The following is an 8585-nucleotide window of genomic DNA, read 5'->3' as shown; positions in this document are numbered from 1 at the left end:
TTTGCTCCTTTATCTCGCTAAAGTGGTACATTTCGCACATAATGGACTTTGAAACCCTGAAATGCATAAAAACGCGTAATCGTGTTAACTCTTACTTATTATTAACATAATTGGTCTAACAGTATGATTATTAAGGGGTTAAAACTACAGTTTTGGGCTCTTATCAACGGCCAATGATAAAATAGGCTGAGGTTTTTGGGGCCTTGGATGTTTATGTTCATCACAAACAACCTAGTGATGAGGATAGTGGAAGTGACGTTGATAGTGAAGTTGAAAGTGATATTGCTAGTTTAGATAATGTTTCTGATGATGAGGAGCTTATTGAGGTTAGGAAGATGAGGCTTGAAATGAGGAATGGAAATAAGCATATTACAATGGAAGGAACTAGTGCTGAAGAGGGTTCTGATGTGGTTGAAGGTCCGCAGGTTGTTGAAAGTGAAGTTCCTGATGTGGTGGAAGGGGAGGTTCATAATATACCTGAAGTTGTACTTGATGTTGTTGTCTCTGATAACATTAAGCACACTGGGTATGATAGTGAATATGGGAATTTAGAGGAGAATGAGAGTGATGAAGATGATGGTGTATGCATTAGGAAAAAGAAAAGTAGGTGGCCTACATTTGATCCTGAGACTGATATTTTTAGTATTGATCCTACATTGAGTATGAGGTTTGCGAATAAAGAAGAGTTTAAGAAATATATTAGAGACTATGGAGTAGGACATGGTTTCCTTATTGTGTTTAAGAAGAATGAAGCAGATAAGGTAACAACTGTATGTTCTAGGGGAGAGGGATGTGACTGGAGATGTCATGCCAGTCTAATGCAAATTGAGTGTACTTGGCAGATAAAGTCATTGAACAATGTGCACTGGTGTAAAAGGGATTTCAATGCTAGGTTTTGTAATTCCAGATGGCTCTTTAAAAGATTTAAACATGAAAGCCTTGCCAACCCAAGGTGGAAGTTAGAAGATTTTAAATTTGCAGTTCTAAAGAGATTCTCTATGAATGTTTCAATTGATCAATGTTCTAGAGCTAAGAGGTTTGCATTAGGTGAGATGGATTCAATTATGATAGAACACTATATCAGAGTACATGATTATGCACATGAGTTATTGATTAGAAATCCAGGAAGTACGTACTGTGAGAGTGTACTATGGGAATCTGGTTTCTAATGATGATACTTCTTCTACAATTTTCAAAAGGTTTTATGTATGTCTTGATGCCTTAAAGAAAGGGTGGAAGAGTGGTTGCAGACTTGTCATAGGCTTCGATGGTTGTTTCTTGAAGGGTTATATAAAAGGACAATTGTTGGTAGCTATTGGGAGAGATGGTAATATCCAAATAGATGTATCCAATTGCATGGGTTGTGGTTGAAGCTGAAAACAATGACTCCTGGCTGTGGTTTGTGGAGTTGTTGGTAGATGATATTGGTCAGTCAAATGGGGATGGGTGGACTATTATATCAGACCAACATAAAGGGTTGGTTGAGGCTGTTCACTCACTCTTGCCATTGGCAGAACACAGGTGTTGTGCAAGGCACATATATGCCAATTTCAGAAAGAGATATAGTGGTTCTATGTTGAAAGGGATATGCCAATTTTGGAAGACTGCTAAGAGTGGGGACAAGTCAATATTTGAGGTGAACATGAAAACAATTGAAGCTGTGAGCAAAAATGTTGCTGAGTATTTGAGGAACAAACAACATCTAAAGCAATGGTGTAGAGCTTTTCAACTTGAAACATCTTTTTGTGATGCAATAGAGAATAACATAAGTGAGTGTTTTAACAACTGTATCTTGAGGGCAAGGTTCAAACCATTAATTCACATGTTAGAGGACATCAGACGTTACATAGTGAGTATGATGTAGAAAAGAGGTTTTAATTGAAAAGTGGACATCAGACTTGTTGGCACCAATAATTAGGAAACAATTAGAAGAGAACAAGATGGATAGTAGGAACTGGCAGTGCACTTACCATGGGGGTTCTGAGTTTCAAGTCATTAGTGAAAATGATGCATTCGTTGTTGATTTAAGGAAGAAGACATGTGGATGTAGGTCTTGGAATATGACTGGAATTTCTTGTGCTCATCCAATTTATGTAGTTTTTATTGCTATTGATACCCCAGATAAGTATGTGCACCCTTGCTATATGGTGGAGACAGTTAGGCAGTCTTATGCTGAACATATAAGGCCTATAAATGGTGAACAATAGTGGGTCAAGCAGCCTTTCGCTACATTGTTGCCTTTAAAGGCAAAAAAGACTCTTGGAAGACCCCAAAGAAACATAAGGAAGGATCCACATGAGGAACCAAGTAAATGGCCCAAAATTTCAAGGAAAGGAAAGCAGACGAGGTGTTCCAATTGCAATGAACTGGGGCATAATAAGACAAGATGTAAACAAGATAAAAAAACCAAAAACAATGCCAAAAAAATTGCCTATAAGTTGATATTATTTGTACTTATTTAATTTCATTTATTTAAACTACATTTGTATTGAGCTTAGTTGTTTTGTTTTATTGTACGTTAAAAGGAATACTCTAGTCACTAAGCCAGAAGTAGAGGGGAACACCACTGCTCCTCCAAAGGCTCTAGCAAAGCCTCCAAAAAGATCAAGGAAGGAAAAGGTAAATATGTCTCACCACTGCAATATATTGTTTTGAATGTATTTTAGCAATATTAATTTGTCATGTGTAGGCCCCAAGTGCACCCTCAAGCAGTACTGCAGCACCATCTGGAACAGATACAAGAGAGACCCCCTCAAGCAGTACTGCAGCACCATCTAGAACAGATACAAGAGATACCCACTCAAGCAGTATTGCAGCTCCAATTTTGGCTTCTTAGACTGCATAGTGGAAGAAAAGTCAGAGCATCCAAGGTGAAAGCAATTATTTCACAAGTTAATGCTGCTTCAAGTCCAGCCAAGAATGCCATATCAAAAAGTTCAAGTGCACAAGAGAGTGAAACTTCAACTGTTTCACTGAATACCAGGGCACATAAACGTGCACTGGGAATAAAGCCTAGTGGTAGGGGGCTAGGGGCTATAAGCCTAAGAAATAAGAGTTGAGAACTATTTGTACACAGTTGGGAACTATATGTGTCTGTTGTTGGTATTTTGAAGGAACTATGTTTATTTATGAACACTGTGTCTGTGTCACTGTTAAGGGATGTAATGACGAGAACAAACTACTTTTTTTTTGTTATGGGAACTTTTCATATATGGGAATTTTTGCTAGTATGCATGTTATTTTTGGTAGTATTTAAGAACAAGCTATTTTATTTTATTATTTTATTTTTATTTTTATTTATTTATTTATTCATGTTAAGGGATGTATGAGAACTTTTGGTAGCATGCATGTTATTTTAGATATGTTTCCTTTTCAGGCTTGCATAGGGGACCAAAACAGGGAGCAGACAACTTGTGAATAGATGTACCCATTAACTTTTCTTGTATATTTCATTTTTCCAAAGTGCTATAAGCACTTTCCAACAACTTTAGTCACTGCAATTCCCATATATACCTTATCAAGAAAGGCCTATAAAAAGTAGCACACATACACCTTCACTCACACCATTTCTCATGGATAGTGGAAAGGGCAAGGGTAAGGCATCGCAAGAAGTTGCATTGGCAGAGAAAAAGAAGGAAAAGGAACCAAAAGCAAAATAGAAAAATAGAAACAATGCAAGCAAGAAAGAAGAAGCAAAATCATCAAAGAAACCAGTTACTGAGTTCATCATAACCATTACTGGTGACCCAGATGTTAATCAAAGGAACTTTATTGACCACATGCAAACCATATTAGCTGAAGATGATGATGATGTATCTGAAAGTGTTGGGAGTTCTTGAGATGTAGTAATATGGTGTGAGTGAACGTCATGTGTTCCTGTCATGCTCTGTTTAATTTTCATTTTTTTCATGTCTATGTTGTAGTGTTGTTCTCAGTTGATATATTAATATTTTTATCTATTAAAGAAAAACAATGACATAATAGTGTTATAGTGAATTTGAAATGGCCCATATTGAGCATACAATGAGTTTAGGATAAACTGGACAAGAAAAGAATCGCCCACAGTCATTCCTAAATTATTTAGCTTAGCAGCCAGATTAGTCATCTCAAGAACATGCTCATGCATGGTTCGAGTACCATCAAAATACATGGTGGTAAGGTCAGCCATAAGTTTTCCAGCAAGAGATTTATCAATAGTGCGAAAACGTTCTTTGATATTTTTCAAATAATCCAATGCATTATCAGTTTCAGGTAGGGTAGATTTGATGTTGTTTGCAATAGTCATTTGCATAAACATCATGCTCAATCTATTAAATCTAGTCCATGCCTGATAAATGCTTTTCTCTGCTTCAGTGCTTGCCATTGTAAGATCAGTGGGTTTGTCATAGAGAATTGCCATATCAAGGTCTAGAACACCCAAACTAAATTGAACTTGCTCATTCCATTCTGAGAAGTTAGTTCCATTAAGAATGGGAACAGATGAAGCTTGCAAATTAAGAGCAACAGGGAGAGAAACTGCAAGATAATAAACATGCTCACTACATTAAACAACTATATTTCAAACTCATTGTCTATGTTTAATATATTGTTGGTTTCATTTCGTCATGCTTTATGCCACAAGAAGGACGAACTTTCATTCGTTAAGCTACGCTTAGTTCCAACATTATGATGCAGGGTAAGAAGGGGATTCATAAAAGGAATGCTCAAGGTTAAGTTGATATAAGCCAATAACAAGAAATCATGAACCAATAAACTTGTCATTCTTTATTAAGTTGAAGCAACCAGATCCTACTTGTAATGAAAAACCATCGCTATCAAGTTTGGACAAGAAAATTAAATTTCGGGAAAAGGAAGGAACATAAAGGGTTTGTTCTAAATCTAAATGGTAGCCAGAATCTAACACTAAACGAAAAGTCCCGATGGCTTCAACTGGTGCTTTTACCCTATTTCCCATGAAAAGATAGGCTTCATTTGGACTTGTGGTCTGGGTTGAAAAGAATCCCTGCATCGTGTTCGAAACGTGAACGTTAGAACCAGAATCCAAGCCACCAAGTGTTAGAAGGAACTTCAATTAAATTTGATTCGAAACATACGAAAGCCCAAGGCTTACCCTTCTTTTCGAACCAAGCTTTGCATTTTATGCAGTCTTTCTGAAAGTGTCCACCCTTTTTACAGAAATGGCACTTGTCATCCTTTCGTCCTTTCTTTGGTGCGGGTTGATTAGGTTCGTTTTGACTAGATGGCCCACGCTTAATGCCTTTTCCAGTCCGCTTTCCAAATTTCTTCTTCTTATCGCCTTGAACCATAAAATGAGCAACATGGCTATTCTACTGCTTAAGTCTACCCTCTTCTTGAATTAGATTGTTTGCCAATTCATTCACATTCCACTTGTCCTTAATAGTGTTATAGTGAATTTGAAATGGCCCATACTGAGTAGGCAATGAGTTTAGGATAAACTGGACGAGAAAAGAATCGCCCACAGTCATTCCTAAATTATTTAGCTTAGCAATCAAATTAGTCATCTCAAGAACATGCTCATGCATGGTTTGAATACCATCAAAATGCATGGTGGTAAGGTCAGCCATAAGTTTTCCAGCAAGAGATTTATCAGCAGTGCGAAAGCATTCTTTGATATTTTTTAAATAATCCAATGCATTATCAGTTTCAGGTAGGGTAGATTTGATGTTGTTTGCAACAGTCATTCGCATAAACATCATGCTCAATCTGTTAGATCTAGTCCATGCCTGATGAATGCTTTTCTCTACTTCAGTGCTTGCCGCTGTAAGATCAGCGGGTTTGTCATAGAGAATTGCCATATCAAGGTTTAGAACACCCAAACTGAACTGAACTTGCTCATTCCATTCTGAGAAGTTAGTTTCATAAAGAATGGAACAGATGAAGCTTGCGAATTAAGAGCAACAGGGAGAGAAACTGCAAGATAATAAACATGCTCACTACATTAAACTTTGAGACACAAACACAACAAAATGAATATGACTAAGTTTTTCTATTTATTGGTTGACATATTCAATAATCAAATAAGCATGGTATATGTGGATATCCTATGCTCATTTAACCAAAGAATATGTGTGGCTACTTAATGTTTATCCCATTTAATATGCTTGGTGTACCTGTGGGTAACTCAAAATATAATTGAATAAACAAACAATAATATTATTTAGTCTAACATTCAAAACATATAACTACCTATACGCAAAAATCGGAGTGTTGTTTAATTTCCATTTAATATTTAGGCGTGCGTAAATATAGTTGTGATCTATCTAAAGTAACAATATATTAATGTTGTTGGATGATTCAATTTGAAAGATAAACATAATATATTTCCATTCACAAATTCCAAAAAAAAAAAAAAACAAACAAACAAAACAGAGGATTTCACTTGAACCAAGTACATACAAAGTAAGCAAAGAGAAATACAATGATCCATGATTTAATATCAAATCTTCCCCTCAGTCGAGCAATCTCCAGCCTTAGTTGTTCAATATGTTGAAGTTCAGCTTCAGCTACAATGGGTGGATCGATTCACTCGAAGAATCCACATTCTCAGGATAGAATTGACAACCCAAGAATCTCTTCCCTGGATTTTGTGATGTCCTTGAAACTCTCATCACTGGGTGATACCCACAAAAGCAATACTTAGAGTTCACAGCAGCAGACATTTGTAGTTGACCTAAAAAAAACAATTTTGAATTAGACAATTACATAAACCCACACTATCAATTAAAGACATAATATAACAAACACACTTTCAATATTCGAGAAAATCTATTCAATTGAAATAAACTTGGAGAATCTCATTTTTATAGTGGAGAAGATGACCGTTGGAGAGAAATGGGAGATGGGTTAATTGTAGAGACCCGTTGGAGAGTAATGTTATGGGATTGTGGGTGTCACGTGAGGAGTATGTGGTTTAGCTAGTGATGATGTGGGTTAAAAGGACACCTCAGTGCTTGCCCAATCATCTGGTTCAATTTGATTAGATTACACATCATTAAAATGAAATTCCACACATGAAAAGAAGTTGCCACATCCTCTTTCAGGTACCAGAATTTTGTGTCCCAAACGGACCTACTTGCGTTCTTCAAATTCAGGGTTTAAATTGCCTAAATGGAACTTCAGGGTCTCGGCTAATAATCTTGTCCAAGTTGAAGGGTCAAAACTGCTTTTTTCCGTGCTATTTCACTTACTTGTAACTTCTCTAAAAATATGTCATTGTGTGGGATAAATATAGTGCCAATAACCTAGCCAAGGTAGGTGTCAACTACCAAAGTTTGTAAAACTTTTGGGTGATGATACCAGAGGTCTGGGACTCGAGCCCCGCCAGCATCAAAAAGTTACTGATCTCATTTAAAACATGTTTACCAAGTTGCCAATCAAAAAAAAAAAAAGGTTTTTGCATGCCCATTGGTCAAGCAGCTCATGCCACTACACTACATCGGGGTACATCTAGGGAATGCCTTGGGCCTATGCAGTCTAAGACTTTGCATAGGCCCCAAATGAAAACTAAAAACTAGGCCCATCCTAACAAAATGCCCACTATAGTGTTTTAAACTTTTTGAGAAAAAAAATAAATTAGATCCAGTTGAATTAGAAGCCCGACCCACCCATACAAAAACCCACTTAAAAATAGAAAACAATGACTCTTTTCTACTTTTACAAAACACAGTTACAAAAATGATAAAATAAGAAAACACTCTTCAAAGCCCAAACCCCAAAACTTGTGTTCAGAGCATCTTTAGGAGAAACACCAAATTTCCAACAATTTGGTATTTTTTCAACTTCAGGAGAGTCACATGTTGATGAAAACGCCAAACCAACACCAAATCGGCCAATATTTGGTTCCACCTTTGGTGATGTACCAAATCTCTCACGCGGTTTTTCCAACAGTGCATGGACTTGGGCTACTAAGTGGGCTTCTATGGTGCGGTTTTGCCAACACAACATGGGCTTGGGCTTCTATAAGCACGGTTTTGCCAACATTGCGTGCTTTTTTTTTCTAAAAAATTAGAAACTGTGCATAGAAGTTAAGAAATTAAGAATTGTACCATTGAAGAAATTAAGAATTGTGATCCAAAATCTAAGAAATTAAAGAAATTAAGAATTGTGCAATCCAAAATCTATGATTATGATCTAATATCCAAAATGATCCAAAACCTATCATATTACATAAAAAAAAATTTGCTCTCTTCTTACGCCCCTTACCACTCGATGTCTCTCCTCTCTCTATTTGGATGTTCCGAAGCTGCTCCTCTAAGTTCCTAACCTGAGAACCAAGATCTTTTCTGTCTGCACGAAGGTTAACTACCTTAGTGATAAGACCCCAAAACTGTAGTTTTAACCCCTTAACAATATTACTTTTAGACCAATTATGTGATTAATAAGTAAGAGTTAGTACTTTTATCGTGTTCTTATGTATTTCAGGCATTGGAGTCGAATATGTGCAGAAATGCATCCATTTTGCGAGATAACGAAGCAAAGGTGGGTTGCTAAGAAGTTCTATGATTAAAGGCCAAGATTTAAGGAGAAAAAGCCTTTTTAAATCCGGTCAAAGTTGAAAAGTCAAA

At 36.6% G+C, this 8585-nt stretch overlaps 1 protein-coding gene across 1 annotated transcript; it reads right to left on the bottom strand.

Annotated features, from left to right (window-relative positions):
- Positions 1-5327: 5327 nt before the first annotated feature.
- LOC147482701 (uncharacterized) lies at positions 5328-6680 on the bottom strand. Its single transcript, XM_086579390.1, has 2 exons — positions 6548-6680; positions 5328-5863 (listed from the first exon to the last, which is right to left on the bottom strand). The coding sequence occupies exons 1-2, from the start codon at positions 6678-6680 to the stop codon at positions 5328-5330; spliced, it is 669 nt and encodes a 222-aa protein (XP_086435516.1).
- Positions 6681-8585: the final 1905 nt, after the last annotated feature.

The sequence above is a fragment of the Coptis chinensis genome, chromosome 8, assembly GCF_015680905.1.
Source record: "Coptis chinensis isolate HL-2020 chromosome 8, ASM1568090v1, whole genome shotgun sequence".
Lineage (NCBI taxonomy): Eukaryota > Viridiplantae > Streptophyta > Magnoliopsida > Ranunculales > Ranunculaceae > Coptis > Coptis chinensis.
This window is presented reverse-complemented; position numbering and strand designations above follow the sequence as displayed.

What these genes read in the sequence shown, in the direction of transcription:
- LOC147482701 (XM_086579390.1), bottom strand. Translation starts at nt 6,680, where the DNA reads ATGTCTGCTGCTGTGAACTCTAAGTATTGCTTTTGTGGGTATCACCCA. An exon ending in TGAGAATGTGGATTCTTCGA is followed by an intron (nt 5,864 to 6,547) that starts GTGAATCGATCC and finishes CTAACTTCTCAG; the next exon opens with AATGGAATGAGCAAGTTCAG.